This window comes from Haplochromis burtoni, unplaced genomic scaffold, assembly GCF_018398535.1.
Source record: "Haplochromis burtoni strain Fernald_Lab_line unplaced genomic scaffold, NCSU_Asbu1 Contig_9, whole genome shotgun sequence".
Taxonomy (NCBI): domain Eukaryota; kingdom Metazoa; phylum Chordata; class Actinopteri; order Cichliformes; family Cichlidae; genus Haplochromis; species Haplochromis burtoni.
In genome coordinates, this window is record NW_024582370.1 from 3719337 (window position 1) to 3744710 (window position 25374).

At 41.0% G+C, this 25374-nt stretch overlaps 1 protein-coding gene across 1 annotated transcript; it reads left to right on the forward strand.

The window, feature by feature from the left end:
- The first annotated feature begins 566 nt into the window (after positions 1–566).
- Positions 567–24098, forward strand: slc6a17 (solute carrier family 6 member 17). Its single transcript, XM_005914883.3, has 12 exons — positions 567–977; positions 4720–5126; positions 11241–11398; positions 13171–13297; positions 14877–15058; positions 15833–15943; positions 17154–17395; positions 17489–17681; positions 18880–19072; positions 19150–19309; positions 19462–19624; positions 19784–24098. Exons 2-12 carry the CDS (start codon positions 4826–4828, stop codon positions 20144–20146), a joined length of 2193 nt encoding a protein of 730 aa, XP_005914945.1. The 5' UTR covers positions 567–977; positions 4720–4825; the 3' UTR covers positions 20147–24098.
- The last annotated feature ends 1276 nt before the right edge of the window (positions 24099–25374 follow it).

Here is a 25374-nt window from a genome sequence, read left to right on the forward strand (position 1 = left end):
GTTAATAAACTGCGACTGTATCCTTGTTTAACTCACAACTCCCAGGCACAGGCAGACGATGTTACCAAGAGCATCTACCCAACCATGTTGTCATCATCCAGCAAACTGCTGGAATGAAAACTAGAAGGTTGTGCAGCAGACCTGTCTACTGTATATGTGGTGGTGGGGGGCGAGCCACCCAGTGAGGCAGGAGAGCCACACGCAGAATAAATTACTAGTGTCAGAGAGAAAAATGACTCTGCCATCGTCTCACACCTATTTTAATTGTGGGTACACATCGACACGCCTGTTAGGTAAGGACCAAAGACAACTGAGCAGTGAACTGTGAACTTTAAAGAGTGTGGGGAAAAATCTGGCCGTATGCATTACTAATAATAATAATAATAATAATAATAATAATAATAATAATAATAATAATACGAAGACGAAGGCAATTTGCACATTAGCATATTCAGTCAGTTCCTTTGATCCATCTGATTAAAGGCTACCTGTGTGACGCCCCTATTATCTTAACATCCTGGGACCACTGCAGATGTTCGGATCAACCGCTGACGTGCGCACGAGCGGATGAGTCAAACCTGCGTCAGACACCGTCGTGACTTACCATAGTAATTTCTCCATCCTATTGGGGGGTGATTTATTCCACAACACAGCCATAACCACGTGGAAACCAGAAGCGTGAGCGGGTGTGTTTTTCAGATCTAGAGAACATTACATAGAGAGACAAACGGTTGCAATAAATTGTTACCTGCTCAAGTTAATGTGATTATAGGAGCGCAAACTTGTGGCAGGCGCCGAGCTTCTGCGTCAGACTTTACGCACCATGCGCCCTATGTGACTGGAAGCTGTGATTTTGCATCTCTTTACGCGCAGAGATGGTGCATACGGAGACCGTGCCTGAATGAAGCTAGTTTATCGTACGTTGGATGTATGTTATCACAGTGAGTCGTTCTAACCGATTCTACACACAGCAAAAGGTAAGAAACGCAGTCCGGTAACAATTTTTGTGTTATTTATTAATGCATTCGTGGTGTAGCTCTGAGACGAGTAAATTGTTTTGTATTGTCGCGATGCACTTGCACAGTTGCAAAAACATCCTACTTGAAGTCATTTAACAGAGAAGAGCGACAGCTTTCAACACATCACCTGACAAATGGTGGCTTCGCCGCGCCATTCACGGTGTGCGTCGTTTATTAATCCCCTGCTTGACGCTGTCGCGCCATGTGTGTCCAAATTTGACTCAAATATAACAAATTCTGCGGGGAGGCGGATCATCTGCTGACTTACATCGGTGCCTTTTGCAATTCCGCATTTTTATTATAAGGTGGTTGGTTTGACCTTGACAAGGTATCAGAGGTTATACACACGTATAGAGTTACTTCTCGTGCTTATGACCACGGGCCTGTGTAAAACGTGCCTGAAGGATGCTTGAACATGGCCACACAGGTGATGTTCTGATCCCACCTTCTGCCTCTTTGTTGTTCAGGAGCGAATCAGTTTCGTGGTCCCTGCATGGCATCGTGCCATCTAACCAAATGCAACAGTGACACCATCTTCTATCCAGAAATGAGTCAAATCTAAGATCTGCAAGTGAGATAGTTTGTGATTGCTGCCTGATTGACAGTGCAACAGATCCCACAACAAACTGTCACCTTCAGTATTCCCACTCTCTCCTTCCCACTGTTCTGTCACAGTAGCTCTGTGTTATTTGCAGCCGTCCTTCAGGGCATATTATGTCTGTCCATTTGAGATGGTGAGAGGAGAGACAGGCGACCACTGATGCTGCAGGGATGGGATTTCAATTTTGCAGGAAGAGCCATTGCTTAGCAACCACACTTGATAAAAGTGGAGCATATCTTTGTAGAGAACCTGCGCTGTTACATCATCAACACAAAACTGTCTGAGGAGAGTTGGGAATACAGTTCCAGGAAGAAGAAGCAGGAACAAGCATCTGCCTCTGAGGAGGCAGCCACACACACGAGCCACAGGGGTCTATTGCCATCACTCCTTTGGAAAGCAAACGCTTTAAAGTCTGCAGCACATTATCCTTTGCATGAATGTTCTGTTTTCAAAGTATTCTGAAAGAAAGAAAAACACTTCTTGTCACTTTGTTTCCCTCAGATGGTGATTGACAACTGAGTCATAATCTGTAACAGTGTCTTGCACTGTATGTGAAGTCCTGCTGTCTCTGTAATGCACCATCTGTGTCAGCACATACTGTGAAACCCAGAAAATTGCTGTGTACTGCTACAACAACATCGAAAACTTTCACCACACGCTATTAGTGGGTCACAGTGGCAATCCTATCTGCCATTTGTGTCTAACAGACCACCATCATCCCAACCCATAAGCAGAAATTAGGCCAGTTTGTTACTAACTATACCAATATTTCCATTCGTTTGGAAAATAGGGCAAAAACATCATGTGGACATTCTTGCAGGGCTCCAGGTTGCAAGTGCCAAAACTGCAGCTGAGTCAAAAAATAATTTTGTTTTGCAAACATGCACACTGTTGTTTCACACCTCATTCAGAGAGTGTGTGATGATGAGTCAGTATTGTGCAGTTGTAGACCGCTGTGGGAAAGGTCACCGCTGTTCTGGGATCTGTTTCGAGCACTCAGCTTCCGAGCTGCTGCGTGTCGTGACTGCAGTTGAGGAATTTGATGTGCGTGCTACTGGTTCAGACTTTGGATGGGCTTAAGAGTCTGGCCGGCTGGCAACTATTCTTTGAGAAGTCGCTGTGAGTACAGGACCGGCTCTGATTTCAGTCGAGTGCATCTGTTTTTTAAGATTAGAAGTTGTCTTCAGATCAAACACCTCTGGCTTCTATTCTCTGTTCTTGAACTGCCAGAGTGAAAAGTCAGCTCAAACTCATCCCACACAGCGAAACAACAGCAAAAGAGGGGGTAGGAGACAGGGCGGGTTGAGGGGGTCTGCCTTCAAGGTCTGTTTTCATTCATCCACTACTCCTTTAGAAGCTCTTTTGACATTTACAGCAAAGAGTAACTTTCTCACAGTGTCTTCACGTGATTTTCACACCAGTCTTTGAAGGTCAAGCATGTCAGTTTGAGCTTTCATGCTTGCCACCACAAATTTACATTTTAATTTTAAAAGAATTAGGTTGCTGGTGTTTACTGGGTTTCCCACTGTGTTTTATTGCAGGAGTAGATCACCGACACAAAGACCACCCCTCGTCATGTGCAGTGCAGCTATTTCACTCAACACATTCGGTATAGTTTAAGGCAAATCTTGACTTATTTTACTCCCTTTTTTTAATTTTCATGATTTTCAGTCATTTTTCCGATTGAATATCTGACTAAACTGCGGTCAATTTAGGAACGGAGGTGAAGGTAAACAAATTTTTGTGGGCAAGACCAGACTAACACCGGTACCATACCACTAATACTCAGATGCTTGAATCATCGGTGACTTATTATAACATACATACAAGCTGTGTTTTTTTTGTTTGTTTTTTACTTTAGCCTCAGTTGATTACAAATGCAGCTGAGTTGCTTGAGCTGAGTTTTTCATTGTCAAAAAAGCTCGGGACATAATTACAGTAAAACAAGGGCTTGCTCTGTTACACCGTGTCTTTGTGGGGCTAACTGTGGAAAGATGACCCCACTAGATTTCAGACTAGTTCTGCTGCAAGCAAAGGTGTTGCAGGAATATGCAACAGTGGGCAAGTATTCCTGCTCTTGTTTGGTGGATGTGTCTGAAGTGTTAATGATCCTGTGCTGTGTTTCTATACTGCTTCTGCTTCCATAGAAAACCAAAACATGAAGTAAACAGGATGTTTAGTGCATAAATGTCCATCGTTGCATATGAGAGTGTAATGCTAAATTTGGGTTTGTTATTAAATTACTTAATATTTATAATAATATGACAGCTGGGATAGGCTAGGACCCTTGTATGAATGGATGGATAGGCTAATATTAGCGCAATTCCAAGAGACTCACATCTTCTGGACAAAAAGTAACGGGCCTCTGAAAAATTAACACAAGAAGTTATTACTGTGCTCGATCAGCATCAAAAATGTTAAAATAACATGTAGACAAGATTTTAAAGTTGTGCAATAAGAAGAAAAGTATACAGACACTAATAACTGATGAAATCTGCTCAGAGGCCTTAGTTTTACTGCTTTTTCTTGAAACCAGTAGTCACACAGACAGGCTTTATGCTGCTGGTCATCCTATTCACATGACCCAACTTTAGTAAAATGGGCCCTGCTGTGAAATGGATTGTGTTTCAATCTTTGTACCTCATTCACCACAATGAATTGGATTACTGAAATGCCTCATGGCTCTGAAGTGCTGCTGTTTTTAGAAACGTTTTGAGTTCTGGAAACTAGTTGAAGCAACATGCTCTATGTCATGTTCCATTAGTGTGGCTCCTGAATTGGGCTTGTGATGCTTTATAGGCCTGAAACTAGCTATTTTTTAACAGTAATTTTTCTTCTTTATATTCTTGAATTAATTGCATTTTTTAAAGAAAACCATGGTGCCACTTTTAGCTTGATTCTGGCTGCAGTTCTGTACTGTATGATTTTCCTTCTGTAAAATCTTCATTGTGCAAAATTCACAAAAAACATTGCTTTAAAAAAAAGAAGAAATAATCATGGATGAACAATTACCAGAAGGAGTTTTGTACATAAAATATCATTATATCAATCATAATGAAAGGTTATATTAAAACTTTGGGGTTTTTTTTCTCTTTGCAGACCTACTAAACCACAAAGTTCATCCCCTGGAAACTTGCCAGCCTCCATCCATTCTCTCTCCTGGCTCTCATCTTCTTGCCTCTGTCAACGCCCCGGTCTCGCAGCCATGCCAAAGAATACCAAGGTGACTCAGCGGGAGCACAGCAATGAGCCGGTCACTGAGTCAGTGGCTGACCTGCTGTCTCTGGAGCACCCCATGGACTATAAGAGCAGTCAGATGAGTATGGGTCTAAGTCCTGGCTCTACTGCGCCAGTAAAGGCCCTGCTGCCTTCTCCTGACCCAGATGCAGAGGATGGCCGACCAGCATGGAACAACAAGTTGGAGTACATCCTGGCCCAGGTGGGCTTCTCTGTAGGTCTGGGGAACGTCTGGAGGTTTCCCTACTTGTGCCAGAAAAATGGTGGAGGTAAGTGGATGAATACATGAATTTGTAACTACAGGGTGGGCCATTTATATGGATACACCGTAATAACATGGGAATGGCTGGTGATATTAAAGTCCTGTTTGTGGCACATTAGTATATGTGAGGGGGCAAACTCCTCAAGATGGGTGGTGACCATGGTGGCCATTTAGAAGTCGGCCATCTTGGATACAACTTTTGTTTTTTCAATAGGAAGAGGGCCATGTGACACATCAAACTTATTGGTAATGTCACAAGAAAAACAATGGTGTGCTTGGTTTCAACGTAACTTTATTCTTTCATGAGTTATTTACAAGTTTCTGACCACTTATAAAATGTGTTCAATGTGCTGCCCATTGTGTTGGATTGTCAATGCAACCCTCTTCTCCCACTCTTCACACACTGATAGCAACACCGCAGGAGAAATGCCAGCACAGGCATCCAGTATCCGTAGTTTCAGGTGCTGCACATCTCGTATCTTCACACCATAGACAATTGCCTTCAGATGACCCCAAAGATAAAAGTCTAAGGGGGTCAGATCGGGAGACCTTGGGGGCCATTCAACTGGCCCACGACGACCAATCCACTTTCCAGGAAACTGTTCATCTAGGAATGCTGGACCTGGCACCCATAATGTGGTGGTGCACCATCTTGCTGGAAAAACTCAGGGAACGTGCCAGCTTCAGTGCATAAAGAGGGAAACACATCATCATGTAGCAATTTCAAATATCCAGTGGCCTTGAGGTTTCCATTGATGAAGAATGGACCCACTATCGTTGTACCCCATATACCACACCAAACCATCACTTTTGTTGTTCCAACAGTCTTGGAGGGATCCATCCAATGTGGGTTAGTGTCAGACCAATAGCGGTGGTTTTGTTTGTTAACTTCACCATTCACATAAAAGTTTGCCTCATCACTGAACAAAATCTTCTGCGTGAACTGAGGGTCCTGTTCCAATTTTTGTTTTGCCCATTCTGCAAATTCTGTGCGCCGATCTGGGTCATCCTCGTTGAGATGCTGCAGCAGCTGAAGTTTGTAAGGGTGCCATTTGTGAGTAGCTAATATCCGCCGAAGGGATGTTCGACTAATGCCACTCTCCAGTGACATGCAGCGAGTGCTACGCTGTGGGCTCTTGCTGAATGAAGCTAGGACAGCCACTGATGTTTCTTCATTAGTGACAGTTTTCTTGCGTCCACATTTTGGCAAATCCAACACTGAACCAGTTTCACGAAACTTAGCAAGCAGTTTGCTAACTGTAGCATGGGAGATGGGTGGTCTCGTAGGGTGTCTTGCATTGAAATCTGCTGCAATGACCCGGTTACTGCGTTCACCAGATATCAACACAATTTCGATCCGCTCCTCACGTGTTAACCTCTTCGACATGTCAATGGCTGTGAACAAAGAGAAACTTGTAAATAACTCATGAAAGAATAAAGTTACGTTGAAACCAAGCACACCATTGTTTTTCTTGTGACATTACCAATAAGTTTGATGTGTCACATGGCCCTCTTCCTATTGAAAAAACAAAAGTTGTATCCAAGATGGCCGACTTCTAAATGGCCACCATGGTCACCACCCATCTTGAGGAGTTTGCCCCCTCACATATACTAATGTGCCACAAACAGGACTTTAATATCACCAACCATTCCCATGTTATTATGGTGTATCCATATAAATGGCCCACCCTGTAGTTTGCTGTCTCATAGAACTGGAATAAGTGGCCAGATGGGAGCAGTTAACAGCACTCACTGTTTTTATATTTTGTCCTTTCCTTAAGCATGGTATTTGTTTCCTCTCCACAGTCCTGCCTGGAAACTATTTGCTCAAATATGAGTTGAGTAATAATGTTCACATTTCGTGATTGCCATAAAAGTTAATTTCCATCACATCACAGACAGAAAAATGTGAGTGATTTCAGCTAATTTAAGTCCCACCTAGTTAGATAAGTTTATTTATTCAAGAAGTCTCATTAAGGTTAAGCTCTCTATTACAAGAGAGCTAAGAATAAATTACATGTACACAAGATCACAGTAATAAATCCCGTCACTCAAAACAGTCTCCACATTCAGACACACGAACACAACAATCAAAACTCTCGTAAATATTGTTGAAGCTTTGAAATCCCTGTGAGGAGTGGATGTCTCTATCTTTCAGGTGTGTTCTAGCTTAATCCTGCGTTCTCAGCACTAGAAAAAAGTGTGGGTAGGTGGATGGATATGTGTGCATGAATTTGGTTTGGCTGTCTGATAGAAGCAGAAAAACCTGAACATTTTTTGTGACCAAAGTTGGAGTAAATAATATTTGCTGGGTTTGGGTTTTGCTTCCTATAAACAGGCCACCCATGGTGAACATGTATCCTTCAGGGTGCTGAGTAATGTTAACAGGAGGTGCCAAGCCAAGGCAGTTAAAGTGATTTTTTTTATTAGTTCTGTAAAATATTTCATTAAATAAGTGGCCAGATGGGAGTAGTTAACTTAACAGCACTCACTGATTTTCTTTAACCTTTAAGCATTTGTTTGCTCTCCTCACTCCTGTCCGTAACCCTGTGTGTGCCTGGAAACTATTTGCTCAAATATGCTCACGTTTGATGATTGACATAAATAATAATTCTACATTATTTGCTGTCATAAATCCCTCATTTCCATCACATCACAGAACGAAATATGCGAGTAATTTCAACTAATTTATCTCCTGTTTTTTCACTTAATTGGTTGCGTTTGTTCATTCAATAAATATCATTGAGTCTAAGATAAAGAGCGCTGAGAAAAATTACACAAGATCGCAACAATAAAATTCATCCACATAACCACAATAATTAAAACTGTTATAAATGTTATTAATGCTTTAATGTGTCTCTGAGTAGCGAGTGTCTCTAACTTCAAGGTTTGCTGCAGCTCAGGCCTGCAATAAGGTACAAGAAATAGTACAAGTACAAGAATTCAGTCCAGAGCAGAAGGTGTCAGAGTCATTTGCTGTGGTTGCCTTGTTTTGGTATAACTGCCTAGTTAGAAATCACCATTGCTGAGCAAGATATTCAGCATAAAGTGATGTAGGTCAAGCCACAGCTCTTCAGCAGATTTTAAGATTTTAATGCTGAGTGACAACTTAGCACAGTGATATTACGTAGTATATAGTATATATATATGAATATATATATATGTATACTTATATAACTCACTCACATATATATAGTATTATATATATACTATAACATTTAGATATTATGTTTATATAAATATAGTATTATTCGCTTGAATCGCAAGACTGGGGATGAACAGAGGGGCAGGGAGAGGGGGGAAAGTCAAATGCTCTGTTTCCCATTCTTCTTTTAGAAACTCGAGGAAAAACCTACAGTGTAAAAACAACGTGCTCTATTGGGATAATTATGGTATTGTGAGGTCTTTAACATATGATGATGCCTGATTATTCAAAAGTTTGTATGTGAGGAGATGGATGTTAAAAGACAGTCTGGATTGGGAGAAATACACTCACTCTCTCTGGTCCCAGTTACTACTCTCGCTGCAGTGTTCTGGATCAACAGAAGACTTTTCAGAGAGCTTTTAGAGCAAGAATTGTAATAGTCCAGCCTAAAAAGTATTGACTAAATGAAGGATAGACGTTTATTGGTCAGGATGTGCTTGTAATGTCGAGCTGAGCTGGACAGTAAAAATATTGATGCACAGAGTAAATAGTGTGCCTAATATTGAGCTTTGAGGGACACCATATAAGTCATCTGGGGAAGTGATTAAAAACAATTAGCAGCAAGAGTTTGAACACACAGACAAATGTGATTTTAATGAGCCGTTTGCTGTGACGATTGAAGCACAGTGTTGCTTTTCATCTCGTGAACAGCAGCAGTTGCAACAGTTATTGTGTAAAGCTTTGCTGCTCTGACTGATGCATCTTATTATCTTATTATAGGTTAGCTTCCAGGACTTGGGACAGACAAGACAGCAGCAGTGTTTGCTGTTGCATCTGACACACACACAGACGACATTAACCCAGTTCCTCTGCTGTAGTCAGAGGGACAGTCTCTTCAGTGTTTCTCAGATTTAGCCAATCCGCACTGTCAGCAGCTACAAGACGAGGTCGTCTCCTCACCGAGACGAAGGAGCTCCGAGAGGTCTGGCATAATGTTGCGAGATCCTCCACTTTAGGCTTTGTTTGCTTTTGTAGCAGATTTCTCAGCCTTGTCTCTCAGGTAGCGTGATTTACTGGTATTATGATGAGATGAGATGGTGGCGATGACTGAAATGGAGGAAGTCGAAGAGTAAATATTAATTTCCTTGGCTTTCAGGCATCGTGAGTGCTTTGTGTGGGAGGTGTGTGTAGAGAGGGTATTTGAAACGTGTGATAACAAAGCGAAATCTGAGTGTGCGTGCATTTGCTCATATTAATCAGAGTGTGTGCATATTTGTGCACATTAATAAGTGTCCCCGCTGACGCTTGACTTGGTGGGAGGTGCTGCATTGTCTTGTCTGGGCTTGTCCCCATGATAATGACAAGCTGTCTCTAATTCTTTTCCTTTATCAAGTTTTCCATCACTTTCTTAATATTTTGAGTCAAGCCTTTCATGACAAACACACATTTTAGGCTTACGTATTTCAACTAGAACTAAATAATATTCATAATTAATTTGTGCTGTTGAGCTCATGCCTCATGGTGAAACCTACTATTCGCAATATGCTTGAGTTTGTCTTTACAGAAAAAAATAATAAAACAACTCAAGTTTTAAATAATCTTTTGAATGTAGTCATACTTGGATTCATTTCAACACAATTTAACTGTTTTCTCTTATAATCAAATGCAAGATAAACTCATATCATCACCGCAGTGTTCAGCAAATATCACTCAGTTCTTTAAATTTGCAAATAGGGATTTGCCAACACACTTAAATATATACAAGACACAGGAAAATACATTTGTAACAAATTTAAAAAAGGTTCAGTAAAGCATAAGTTTTACTGCTAGAGTATTAAAACTTATGCTTTAGTGTACCTTGGCACTGATTCTCAGAGTCTCTTGAACTCTACAGGAGGCGTGAAACACTTCCGAAAGACATTTCCTCCTTTGGCGTTGTGATGATGTGGAGCAAAGTGCTGGCTGGCAAGTCGATTTAAAGTCTCCCACAGGTGGTCAGACAAAACCAGCACGAATGAATGTTAAGTGTTTAACTGTGTGGAAGCATTTACATCCATTGTGTTTGTGGATGTTTATATTTAGCTTTTACTTCAAACAGTTTCTCTTTTTATATTAAGGAAGAAATCGATACCATATTATCTGCACCAAGAACCTGCTCATGAAGACCCATATTCCTAAATATGGGGTTTCTAGTGTGTTCTTCATATATAGTGGTTTGATATCTTGTCAAAAGCATATAAATAGTGTGGATTATCACTGTTTTGGCTCAGGTGAAATGTATGTAAGGAAAAACAAAAGCTAAAGCAGTCATCTCGGCTGTTTTTTTTTTTTTTATCTCGCCACATTTTCGTTGTTCCGTGTGTCTGCTGCCCGACGTAGACATCAAAAAGAGCTCAGCACATTAGCCACTTCTCCACGCCACTGTGTAACACGACACTATGTTCTTGTCTTTGTTCTTTGTCTGCTGCTACCTCTAATAGCCACTTCCGATGTTATCAGAAATTTTATTTGAGTCAAACGTCACCGGCGTTTGTTTTTAGTCTGAAAACAGGCTGCTCTCTCTAGCTTTCCATCGCTGACCCATCCTCTACGGCATTGAATGGTTTTGTCACCATGGTGCCCCTTCATTTCTTGACGTAAGCATGACTGGACGTGACTTGTTTTCTGTGAGTGCCTGCTGCTCTCCCCGCATCGCTCCCCCTTTGTGAAAATGGAAATGGAGATATCAGACAGAATGAATGGAAGTTAAAAATGAGGAGTGAGAGGAAGAAAAAGAAATTGTGAGGGGCATTGAAGATGAAAAGAATAGATTCCAAAAATAGGATCCAAGAAAAGAAGAGAGAAAAATTTAACAACATCCCCTCTGCTGCTTTGAGCTTTTGTCCTTCGCTGTGCATAGATTTAAAAAAGCACACAAAAGAATCTGTGATGTTGCAGCCAATTATCCTCCCCCTGCTCTTTCTCTGTCTCTCTCAGGTGCATACCTGGTGCCATACTTGATTCTTCTCATCCTCATTGGCATCCCACTGTTCTTCCTTGAGCTGGCGGTGGGTCAGAGGATCAGGCGTGGCAGCATTGGTGTGTGGAACTACGTCTACCCAAGGCTGGGCGGCATCGGGGTTTCCAGCCTGATGGTAAGTGGGTTATGTCGCTTAACATGACCTCCGATTCACACTCAGTTTACATGTGATAAGCAATGACTTCACTGATGCCTGTCACTTTTAACTTGCAACCATGTTAGTGGCTCTGTGAGGACATATTGACGTCAACAACACCTCCGTAGGAATGTTACTGCATGTAGGGTTGACGCAGGCCACAAATATTGTGATTGGTGTGTTGGCAATTCCTTCTGTGCATTTACCCTTTCACTGCAGTTTTTGAATTTATCAGTGAGAGACTAACAACCAAAGCCTCATTACAAAGATTAATAATCATAGTAGCAAAATAAAGACTCACAAATGTCAAATTCCTGGAGAAAGGTTGCTGAAACAGAATGGATGTGTGGAAAAACATTCCAGCGTTTTATTTGTTTCATGTCTGGCACTGCAAATAAAACATGACCACAGACTAATTAACATATAATGCACAGGGGCAATGACGTCGGCCACTGAAATCGGTTACGCTGTAGGCTTTACAAAGATACCCCACAGAAGTCAAAATCGGGACTTAGTGGTGACCCATCCAGTAATTATGTGGACATTTCAGGTCAAACCACAAATGTCTCTGTCACGGTGGCAATAAAAGAAAAATCAGAGGGGCCATTCTGGTGAGTTCATGAATGCCTGTATGAAATTTCATGAATTATTCATTTTTATTAAATTCACAAGGTCATGATTTTCTCAGTTTTTCTGCCATGAAAGATTTACTCTTGTATCCAGCATGAAGTCCACTCTATTAAAATAAATAAATATAAATAGATAATACTTGTGCTTCTCTCTCTAAATTAACCCAATTAATAAACATTTCGCTGCCTAACCACTGGACCAATGCAAATTTATTTATGAGCGACTAAGATTTGATGTTTTACTGTTAGTGGAAGATTTGGTGACATATTTTTTCCACCTCGTAGTGAATCACCGGACTGTAAAACAATAAATAACAGATGATATTCCAATCTAATGGTCATTTTATGATATCTGAATTGATCTTTTTTTTTAATTATTATTAATTTTACTCAATTATACATCCATAAAAAAACAATGATTAATAAAGGCAGTGAGCCTTATTTATGGCTGCTTTATTTAAATGCAATTGAGTATTGTGCTGCTTTTGCATCGTGATTGAAACAGCCTGTGAAGACATACAAATGCGTTTAAGACCAAGATCCACTTTATACAACTGTGTTAAAGAATGATTTTCATCACTTTAAATTCTCATTGTTCTCTCAGACTACAGACATGCTGTGCCGGACTCCCTCTGCCTGCTCATATTACTTCCTTTTGTTGCATTAAAGAGAGCAACATGCAAAGATCAGCGCCGATCGCTGTCACAAACTATTCCCATCAGCAGCAGCAGAAGTAGTGACCCATCAGTGCTACCAGCTTAAAATATAGCCAGTCAGCAAATGAGTCTGTCGGCCTTTCTGTTTGACTCTCTTCCTGATAGTGATTTCATCCATCCAGTGCAAAGGCGGAGATGGAAAGACCTGGCCCGGGGCAATGAGGCGTGTGGCAGCTCGGATATGGCAGAGGGAGATCAGGAGCTATAAATACCTCCTCATAGAGGACCCGAGCTTTAGCTGCTGAGAGCAAACAGCTCAATAATTGATATGCACTCTAATTTAAGCTGTGTGCTTTGCATCTACGCCATGACTCAAGAAAAAGAGTCATGGCATAAACAATCTGGATTTGTGTGATTTGTTTTTCACAATGTTAAGTGTTGCTGTTTTCCTCTTATTTTTCTTCAGGTTTGCGGTTTTGTGGGCCTCTATTATAACGTGATTATTGGCTGGAGTATCTTCTACTTCTTCCAGTCTTTTCAGTATCCACTGCCTTGGGCTGAATGCCCCATCCACAGAAATGGAACTCAAGCCGGTGAGTGAACAGTACAGTCCACTAAATCACTAAACAGCTGCAAACGGTTGAACATAAACGCACAGCAGAAAACAAATGTCCACATGAATGCTATTTTGTTTTATGCCCCATGACACCGAGTCCAGAAAAATAAATAAATACTACAGTTTCCAACGAGGTAATTTCATATTCAGTAATTATGGCAGGAGATGCAGACGCGGCACTTAGCAGGATGCCTTTGCATTGAAGCAGCTTTCTGCTGTGGCTCTGTGGTCAAGCAGAAGTGTTTCGGCAGACATCTAGCAAATAAGTGTTTGGGCTGTCTCTATTGCTGGGCCGGCCCTGCGCTTCATGCTACATGGCAGCTCTGTTGCGGCACTTGTCAGACCGCATGACCCGTCTGAGGGTCAGTAGCTCTAATGGCTGGCAGCTGGTAGTCTTTGGGGCACACGCAGGTTCTGGCAGAAGAAAAGGCATCAACTTTCATTAGCATGAGAGGGCAGGATCCTGACTCTGCTCATGGTTGTAAAATCAGTGGGCATGTAGTGATGTTAACTATTTCCAAAGGTGGAAAGCATTGTAATTAAGCAGGTTTACATAATTAAATGCGATTTAACTTATTTCTACTTTATTTTCCATTTTACTGCAACAGAGTATCAACATAGCTATATTTGTATGTTTTTTTAAAATATTCTGTAAAAAAGGAAAATTATAAACATATAGTGATGATTTTCACTGTCAAATAATCTCCTGATTATTATTTTCTAAATGACCCATTTTGTTCTCAAAGTGTGAAGAAAGAAGTTTTAATAGGATTTCATAGTTTTGAACAGCTGGAACCTGTAAATGTTTTCTGTTCTTTAAGCAGTTGCTAATTAATTTATGCCAGCTGACTAATCATTACCTTACAGGGGTTTTTTTTCACTTCTGTTCCTAATTAACAGGCCATTTTAAAGCACTTTTTGTCACTTTTTGCATGTACTTGAGAACGTGAGATGTGTGTGTGTGTGTGTGTGTGTGTGTGTGTGTGTGTGTGTGTGTGTGTGTGTGTGTGTGTGTGTGTGTGTGTGTGTGTGTGGTTTGGGGGTGGGGGGATGAAACAAAGGTCAGCTGGCCAGGAATCAAACTGCAGACACCACAGTTATGTGGCGTGTGCACATAAACCATTAGGCTATCGGCATCTTCAATTAATTTTTTTTGAGTTGTTTTCATTCATTAAAAGAGTTTTACAATGAAATAAAACCAAAAACTTGAAATATTTGGCTGTAAATTATGAAGAAATCACTTATTTTGTAAAATTCATGCAAAAGCCAACTGCATTTTCTCCTCAAGGAAGTAAGGAATTACATTCAAAGTAATTATAAAAATCATGAAAATACTTCTTATGTAAATGCATTACTTACAGATTAAGACTAACAATAATTTTCATACTGTGCTATTTTTTGTAGCTGCTGCTACTAAATTTCCATTTCTGGCCTTTTGCAAATGATTTTATTTAAGATAAAACATCTGTCAGGTTTTCTATTTTAAAAGTACACTGGATGCATTTAATTATCGGTGTGCTTTTCCCTCCCCGTCTTCCCGTTTGTTGCTGTTACAGTTGTGGAGCCAGAATGTGAGAAGAGCTCAGCCACCACTTACTTCTGGTACCGCCAGGCTCTTAACATCACCAGTAGCATCGACGACACTGGAGGTCTGAATTGGAAAATGACCCTGTCCCTGCTGGTGGCCTGGATCATGGTCTGCCTGGCTGTCATTAAGGGCATCCAGTCCTCTGGAAAGGTACAGGGTTCCACTGAGTTAACAAAACAAGGCTTAAACCTGCTAACTATTGAAATTAGGATTCTGAATTCATTCATACACAACACAGACTCAGAATAAAAACCAAAAATAATTTGAAAAAACAACAACTTGAAATTTCTATTTTTATTCAGTGATTCATCCTCATCAGAGAATGTTTGGGGTTGTTTTTTAGGCGAAGGTACGATGCTAAGCCTCTTGTCGGCACTTGTCTATTTTGGGATCTCATCCATATTATGGAAGAAAGGAACATGCAGCATTAATAAACTTAAACTGAACCAAACAGAAAGTGTTTCAGGATGCAGATGGAAAATTCTTAGTTTGGCAACAACTGCAACAACATCCTGTAATCTTGATCCAGCGAATGAGTCATACGCAACAGCAGCATCCAGCCCAGCGTCTCAGTAGGAAAAAGCACAACAAAGAGCCGATCGCCAAGTTCTGACACACTATTTTAAACCCTAAACTTGGTGATCTAATTATCATAGCCAGTTCTGTAGCGATTCCCTGAAATGCTGCAGGGAGAAATATTTTACTTCACGAATTCATCTTCATGTTTGAGTCCACAGATTCAGTGCCAAGCAAACACAAAACACTGTGTGTGTGTGTGTGTGTGTGTGTGTGTGTGCGTGCGTGTGTGTGTGCGTGCGTGCGTGCGTGCGTGCGTGTGTCTTTGCACATCTTCCTCTATGTGTAAGACCTCTTAATGCATATCCATGGAAACACAGTGTTAATGTACTTGACTTTCTCTCTTAGGTGATGTACTTCAGCTCTCTTTTCCCGTATGTGGTGCTGTTCTGTTTTCTGGTGCGAGGTTTGATGCTGAAGGGAGCAGTGGATGGCATCGCTCACATGTTCACCCCTAAGGTGAGGGACAGTCAGAGTTCATTTGACCAAAGAAAAAAAGGGAACATTTTCAGAATGTTTTTATGTTGGACTACAGACTAAAATCTGAAGCTTTCTCCTCTCACGCTGCTGACAAGTGACACTCTAAGTGACATTTGGTCCACCAGGCTGTTCAGCCATGTGTGGCTGATGGTTTTAGCATCACGTACTCAGATCCTCTCACAGAAAAATGTCACGAATGCCCATCACTTGTTCTGTGTTGGGTTGATGGCTCCCTCTAGTGGTGAAGGTTTATGACAGCAAAGTGCTTTGTAGTACAGGCAGTTTGGTGTTGATAAAATTATTCAAAAATAGCCAGAATAGGTAGTGGAAATGGAAAAGTGAAAAGTAAGATCAGCATCCTTACTTATTGTGGAAGAAAATGCATTTACATTATTATGTCCTTTGTAGGATCACGTAATGTGCATTAATTTGGGGACTGATTAGCTCCAAAATGAATATTATAGTAGAGTAGTAGAGAATACGCTTCATTAGAGCTGAGATGAAGTTTAAGTTTTCCACTTACAGTGAACAGGACTAAATGGTAAATCAACTGGTTCTTATATGGCACTTTTCTACTAAAGCACTCAAAGAGCTGTATGCAGCATTCACCCATTCATACACGTACATTCACTGCTTTCTATCTGACATTCACACACGTTCATACTCCAATCAACAAATAAGTATCATTCCCAAGGACGCTTATTCGTTCACTGGAGGACATGCAGCAGGGATCAAACCACTAACCTCCAATTAGTAGATGACCTGCTTCTGATTTATAGCCGCCTCATACATAAGCACATCCACTTTTCTCAGATACGTACAACTGATTTAAGAAAACTCTCTGTAGAGGTTTCATATTTCCCTTAGTGTTCAACTACAGTGTGGCTGCTGTGTTAACTTTTTGAGTGGCCAATTTAGACCTAAACCCACATAACATGGTCAAAAATCTGGGATAAAAAATTCCAAGCAGACTTCATATTCGTCATTACAGGGTAACCACATGCACCGGGAAAAGATAGTGTAGTCAGTTCATGTATTTAGCTTATGGTGCTGGATATGTTAATTTAAATCATCCAATGAAAACACGTGATATGTTAAATATATGAAATAATAATATTCTGGAGATTTTTAGAATAAATATGAAACATTATCTAAACTTTACAATCTTTTCCTCTTTTTGTCTCTCCAGCTGGAGAAGATGTTGGAACCACAGGTGTGGAGAGAAGCAGCTACGCAGGTCTTCTTTGCGCTCGGACTGGGCTTTGGCGGCGTCATCGCTTTCTCCAGTTACAACAAGCGAGACAATAACTGCCACTTTGATGCAGCACTGGTTTCCATCATCAACTTTCTTACCTCCATCCTGGCCACTTTGGTAGTGTTCGCTGTGCTGGGGTTCAAGGCCAATGTCATGAACGAGAAGTGTGTCGTCGAGTAAGTGCGTCGCACTGAAGCAAATGCAACCTCAGCAATCTCAGATAGGAAACTAACATGTTTTTCTTCTTTACATCTCCAACCCATGTGCAGGAATGCAGAGAAGATCCTGGGCTACTTAAACACAGGTGTGCTGAGCAGAGAGCTCATCCCTCCTCACATCAACTTCTCCCACCTGTCTTCCCAGGACTACGCAGAAATGTACGCAGTTATAAAGACAGTGAAGGAGGAAAACTTTGCCCAGCTGGGCCTGGATCCCTGTATCCTGGAGGATGAACTGAACAAGGTCAGGGGGAATAAATCTTCGAGGCAGAGATGATCATCTGATTATATATCTGAATGAAATACACGAAGGGTAGTTTAGAGATTAGAGAAAGGTGGCTGCAGGTAAAGGTAAATTATTATTAAGGAGACCAAATGATCCTTTTATGTTGTTAGCCAGAGACAAATTTGGGTTAGCGTTACCATTGAGAGTAAATGTACTTTATCATGTTATTATATAATGAGTATAAAGTAGCTGGGTTGTTATGAGCTGCTTAATAACCTTCAGGTTGTGATTTTATTTCATGATCAGTGACTGTTGTGATTAACTCTCTTTTTGGTGCCAAACCCATTTTACAAGCACTTTTAAAGTGACCATAACTCCATTGCCATTTGTGCTAGAGACAAAATGCAGCAATATTCAATGTATCATCGTAGCTCAAAGCATTCACAAGGTACTGCTGTCTTCAAATGGTTCCCTAAATATGAGAATTGTTTTGTAATTTTACAGCCAAAAAAGACAAAATAAGGCCAGGTAGTCTGTATGATACTTGGGTGATAAAGCGTACAGAATACAGCAGATTATTTAGTTTTGTTGGATCATTGTGGGTTTTCAGGTCTCTACGGGCATTTATTTGGTGTAAGTGGATACAAATTATTATTGCTATGCAGTTAGTTTAGGCTATGAGTTGCACTCTGGAGAGTACCCTGATGCCACTACATGGTTACCTGTGAATCACTGGTTTTGAGCCTGATCCCCTGAGCTCAAACCAGTATGTTACCTTGCCTCCCCAGCTGCATCGGTTTAATTTAAACCCTCAAATTCATCTTGCTACTCCTTACTTTACAGATGATTTCCGCGCTAGTTTGAAAATGACCTTGTTAGATTGAGTCCAGAGGCTATAACTTTCTCAGAGAGACGATAACTCATCTCTGTGTTATGCTAATATGCTCATAACCTGCCTGGCCACCCCTGTGTAGTCTCTAATGTTGTTAAAGCTTTCCAGTGTGCCTCTTACTAGTTAAGATCACTGAGAGGCCCCTGGAAATATTTTCAAGAGCAATTGCCTTGCATAATTTGATTGTTGGTCTCTGTTATGTTGTAATTTTAAGCTTAATGCACTATCCCGCTCAAAGTGCATCTTTATGAACTCTTTATAAATCGCCTTCATGGCTACACTGCATAAATAATGTTAAGTGGGCGATATCTCTCCATCTTCTAGGCAGTTCAGGGCACCGGTCTGGCGTTCATCGCCTTCACAGAGGCCATGACTCACTTCCCTGCCAGTCCCTTTTGGTCCGTCATGTTCTTTTTCATGCTGATCAACTTGGGCCTGGGAAGCATGATCGGCACCATGACCGGCATCACCACACCCATACTGGATGCCTTCAAGATCCGCAAAGAGATTCTGTGTGGTAGGTGCTGATTCTGCTTATATTCTTCTTCTATCCTTTGATGATTCTAACTCAATATTTCCTCTTGCCTCCCTCAGTGGTTTGTTGTATCATAGCCTTCCTGTTGGGGTTACTGTTCGTGCTGCGTTCAGGGAATTACTTTGTGGCAATGTTTGATGACTACTCTGCTGGTTTGCCCCTCATTGTGGTGGTGATCCTAGAGAACATCTCTGTAGCCTGGATCTATGGAACTAAGAGGTAATTTGCAGATATGCAAAATGAAGACTAGGCCCTCATACTACAGCACAGTCATTCTTTCATTCACAAGAAAACATTCACCAAAAAACTCAATATTTTCCCCGTTTTACTCAGAGTATATTTGTTGAGACATCTTTTCTACCTTGTTACAGGTTTATGCAGGACCTGGAGGACATGCTTGGGTTCAGGCCATACTCCTTCTACTTCTACATGTGGAAGTTTGTGTCCCCTGCTGTCTTGGTGTTGCTCATCTGTGCCACTGTTATCGAGATGGCCGTTAGTCCTGCAGGATACAATGCCTGGGTAGAAGCTGAGGTCAGTAATCAGAAGCACTGAAGTTGCTTGACTGAGAAACATTTGACCAAATCCTCCCTTCTTGCAATTCATCTAATTTTCTCTCCTCACCTCTTCTCATCTCTCCCTTCGTTTCATTTGATTTTGTCGGCCATCCTCATTGAATTCTTTTGGTTTCAGGGCTCGGACCGTTTCCAAAGTTATCCTCCTTGGGCTTTAGCCATGGCCTATGCCCTCATTGTCGTTGCCATGCTGCCTTTACCCATCGTCTTCATCGCCCGCCACTTCAGCCTAATCTCAGATGGCTCCAACAAGCTCTCCGTCTCCTACCGTAAAGGTATGATGAAGGACATCTCCAACCTGGAAGAGCAGGACGAACAGCGTTTCATCCTCAGCAAGAACCCCAGCGAGGCTCCCTCTCCCATGCCTGCCCACCGCGCTTACCTGGGCCCCGGTGGCACCCAAGAGATGACCAACACCAACTACGGCACCAGCACCAAGACGGGCTACCAAAACATCGGCTCGCCCGAGTCTGAGCTATGATCCACTGACGTAAAAAGTCCCGCCATTAAACCCCGGCCCTGCTTACAGAGAGGGAGGCAGTGGGAGTAAAAAAGGGAGAGAAAATTCACTTGCAGCATTCATCACACCTTAACCCCCAGAGCAAAATCCCTCTATTCCCCTCATTCTGCTCCATTACCCTTCACCTATGTTTCTCATCGTCTTGTGCCGCTAATTGCATGTCAGTCTCAGACATGATGAAGAGCTCATGAGAACGTGAGACCAAACAGATATGACAACCATCTCCATCTGCCAGGAGATGGGGCGGAAAAAGAGCCAAATGAAATATAGAAGAGTCCAAAAGCTCTGGTTGAGGTTAAGGTTTTTTGCAATGCTAACATAATTTACATTGTAGTGAACTGTAATGTGTGTTCATCAGCTCGTGCTTCTTTTAGTTCACCTGGAAAGGATTGTTATTTGTGGGGATAGGATGGAAGGAGATGGAAGAAAAGCACTCATCTTGTCCTGATCTGCATCACGGTATGAGAAGATTTCTTATCTAGAAAATGTGTAAATAAAAAAACAGTATCTAACAATTGATTCCAATAGCGTAAACAGTGTTACAAGCACATTATATCTTTAAGTTTATTGTGCCTATCACACATCAGCAATAATAACCAGTCACAATAGTGTCTTCATTCAAATGTGGATCTCCTTCTATCTTGTTTTTCCCCCACTGATGTAGAATACTGTACATATATGTCGTGCAATAGTTTGAGATGTCACCGTAAATTGTGCATATACACTGCAATAGTGCAAGTCAAGGGGCGGCGTTTTGCCTCTTCATGCCATGAACACAGAAGCACAGGCGCCTGCTATCATTAGAGCATCTCTGAGCCTTAACACAGAGCAGCACTTTCCTTTCAAAGGATCCTTCCCCTCAGCAAGCACTTCCCACTGTCTCTGTGCAGCTCCAGACCTAGATGACAAAGACAAAGCTTTTCCATTTTAATCAATTGTTTTAATCATACTGTTTTAATTAAAGCCTTAGAAGGGCAGCAGCGGCAATGCACGAGCAAGAACAAGCACGGCGACGTGTGTTTGATCAGAGGGCAGCTTCGTGCTTGTCTGTCTCATTGTCAGAAAAGCGAATGCAGAGGAGGAATTGGAAATGTGAGTTTCGTCTTCGTGTACACGTCCAGATGCGCATGTGTAATTGTGCATGCACAAATGTGTTGTCTGCCACTGAATGAGAGCTGCTGGTGACCCTGCCTGTTTAAAAATAGAGCTGCGTTGCCCAGGGGAAGCCGTGGCAACACACCATAGATACAGATCCTCTTGTGATGTGGAGGAGGAAGAGGAGAGCAGACACCTCGCTCTGTCTGCTCCACCTGCACAGCTGTTTGCTCGGTTAAACAGACGAGACATTTTACGGTTGATGCCCTTCAAGAATATGTTTCTTATGTTATACCTGTACATTGAATAACAGGTTCACTGCCATGCTGTGCTGTGGATTAATCATATGTCATCCCTGAGTGGATGGTATTTTATGTTCCAACTGAATTGTACATTCCTCGAATTGTGACCACTCCATAGAGATATAATTTCACAAGCACCGCAAACTACACCTCTGTCTTTTTCTGTGATCTGAGGTGTGAAAGTGAAACCTTTTTTTTTTTATTGTGTAATCTCAAATCATAGCACATTTTTAGAATTATAATGTGGATATGTACTCTGATATAAATGTTTGCAGTGAGTGGTAATACATGGTTTTCACCACTGGGTGACTCTGCTGGCCAGCAGAGGAGCCAATGACACTGTCCTGTGGCCCCTCCCTGAAACAACACCAGTACTTGAGACTGAACAGATGTAGTGTGAAGCACAGTCAGCCACATTGTTCGGTGCCTGAACAGATTCTGTGTTGTCTGTTTGCCTTAGGCTTTATGGGGTTTTTTCCCCCTTGATTATTTTATTATTTTATTATGTAGAGTTTTCACCAATGTTCCATCATATTAATTTGCACTTTAATTAGGGGGAGACCCTGGAGTTGTTTGTTAAGCACACATGTAAAAAAGAAAAGAGAGCAAAGTAAATATAGGGGCCAAATAGTTTAAGATGACAAGGCTCAACAGAAATGCATGACAAGGCAAAAACATCTAGTCCGCTGTATCGTCTAAAAGACATTTATCTTTGAGTGCAAAATGATAGTATTTTAAATCTCATCATCTGGCATCTTGTCAAAAGTACTACGTAAAATTTTGCCTGTCATCCGTTTGTGGTAGCCAGTAGCAGAGAGCTCTTATTACCCTGCATCCTATTTTGCTAAGCAATCCCTATGATACGATGCCCAGTACCCCCTACAGCATGGCTCTTGCTTTTAGTTGATGACCTACAATGGCTGTGATGCATTGCTTGGGACTGACTGGTATTAAGACAATACAGCTCAAATCTATTGCCCTGTCTCTCAAATGATGCTTCATCTTTCATTCATAGAAACCTCTGTCCATGATGGAAATGAAAGAGTTTAATGAGTGAAATTCTGCATTAAAGGAAACATGATATAGGGGATAAAAAAGATACAAGTTACAAAAGAGTAGTATTAACATCTGTAGATGCAACTTAACTTTGCTAAAATGCAGCTGACAGGGCCTCCTGTAAAAACTGTGCATGAGAACTATATGTGATGCAAATGGCACTTAAGCTGAGGTAGACACTTAACCTGTATTTTAAAAAAAGTTTTGGTTTGGATAAAGCACATTTTGGGTAAGCACAAAATAATTTTATGTCTAAATAAGCAACAAAATCATTGTGAATGAAAGGGGTGATGAAACTTAAACATCATGTCAGTAATATAGCTGTGATTGCTGCATTGTGCAAGACTCCACTAAAGCATAAAGCTGCACACTGAAATACATCCTCATAAAAAATTAAACTGCACCATAAGTCTACAAAAGCACCTGAAGCTACAAAGTGATATGCACAATACATAGATAACAATGTTGAACTAATGCTAATGCAGTGGGTCATATATGAAGAAAGCACAACAGCAGGCAAGCTTATATTTTTCTCTACAATTAGCAGCGATCAGCGCTACTGGCTGCAGAGTGGCCGTAATATGACAGCTGAGATTCCCTCTAACAATAAAAATCACTGAAACTCTGCAGCAAAGTGGGAAAATGTCTTCTCTGGTCCAAACCTAGCCTGGATACAGGTATCGATTTCTTACCGAAAACAAAGATTCCAACTCCAGGGTCTCTTTTTCTACGTGTTAACGAGGTTAACTCAGTTCAGTTACTAAGATGAACTTCCCAATAGCAACGTAAAAGTACATTTATTTAACCGTGCAGATAATCTTTATGTGACCAGCCATAGTTATATTTATAGTATTTAAGACAGTGTATTTACTCTGTACATATCGATGTACATTCTGATAAATTCACACTGATTATCTATAGTAAGAGTGACAGGGTGTATACTTGAGCTGTAAATAATAAATGTATATTTTGAGATATTTTTTGATTTTTTGTACTGTCAGTGGTGTTACTTTGGTGTCTGTTGGTTTCTGGTGTTTGTGTGTGGTCGTTCTCGAAACTTAGCCGAGTGACTGTGCATATGTGTATGTATATATCAGCGTGTGTATGTAAGTGTATGTGAGCGAGTGAGCGTGTTTAAAGTAAAGGTATATGTAGCTTTTTGGTGTTTAAATGTGTGTTTTTCGCCTCTCTCAGTGTTGTGTGCTGCTGACCTAATCCAGTAGATAAAATCCTGATGTTACAGTCAGCTGGGACCACTGATGTAAGCAATCTCTATTCTGTGTTTCTCACTGGAACTGCGGTGGCTTCCAGCACTAAACTGGCAAAACACAAATCAAGATGAAATGTCTGTCTACAAGAAAGAAGACAGAAACTTTCATTTGTTGGTTGAAGAGCATTCAGATCTGTACAAACATGATGGAGGGAACAGGAAATTAAAATAACCACTTTTATTAAACAGACCATGATGTGCGTCTCATTTGTTCTGTTGTTTATGCTGAAATGACTTAACACATTATGTTTATAATCTATAGATTCAATAACGGCAAAAGTTTTGTTCAGAATAAATTAGATTGTAGTGATGGGTGAAGGAAAAAACAATATTATAGACTTGTGAGGCTGCTATCTGTTGAAATGCATATCCTGTGTCATTGATCATCCGCACCACGCATTTAAAAGTTAATATCGCTCATATTTGGCTTTGCTGTATGCATATCGAGGTAGATTTTTTCCCATCCGTGTACAGTTACTGTGGCTTAAATGAGGACGTTAATGCCAAAACTGTGTGAGAATGAGGAGGAATGACGCTTTTACCGTGTTTTTAGGGGATGCACTTGTTTACTTGGTAGTAATGCCACAATATTAAGCAGTTTTAGAAATAATTATCCTTTAGGAAAGATGAATAACTTACTAAAAATGTCAAAATCAAATGCATACGGCTTGTAGACGGCTTGTTCTTGTATCTGCCAACCCCATGATAAATAATCATATTAGTTTTCTGTAACCTGGAATGTTTTATAGTTTATTGCCCTGGCTAACCTCCGAAAATTTAGAAGCTTTTCTCATGTGGCTTCATCTTCCTGCAACTAAACTCCTTGAAATGAACCCCAATCTGTGATTTCACACATACACGTGAAGAACGGTCTACCAGGCCAGGCTGTGCAAAGTAGTAATAGGCCAGCACTGACATAAGATTCTCCCTCTGCCATGATGAAGGCTGCTCCCACTTGTAAATCCATCATATGATAGACTTATAACAGCGTGTCAACAAGGACTTTTCACCTGCTGTGTCCTGCCGTCGCTTTACAGCTGCTCAAACAGATTCAGAGTTTATATAGCAGTGCAGTCAGATGGGACAGAGACACATCATCAAACCAGCAGGAGTCACACAGGTGTGAAAATATTCTTGCTCCTATTTCTAACACATGGCTCTTGATGCATTCTCATAAAGTCCTCACTGCTTGAAAAACAATCTAAAAGGGAGTATAGAGTCTAATTGTAGCTGCCATTCTGCTGAGTAGTGGATTCAATAATATGCCACTCCAAGCCCAGGGGCCACTTTGAAGTCTACAGAGAGACATTACTTTAATTGATATTGGCTAGCATGTACTTTGTGTCACGATAAAGCAGGGACTGATGTTTCTGCAGCTGTTATGGTTTTGGCCACAATCGCTGTGTGCGTAAAAGTCAAGCTGTTTGCCTTCCACACTCAGTCACACGCTTCCTTCCTTGGCTTTC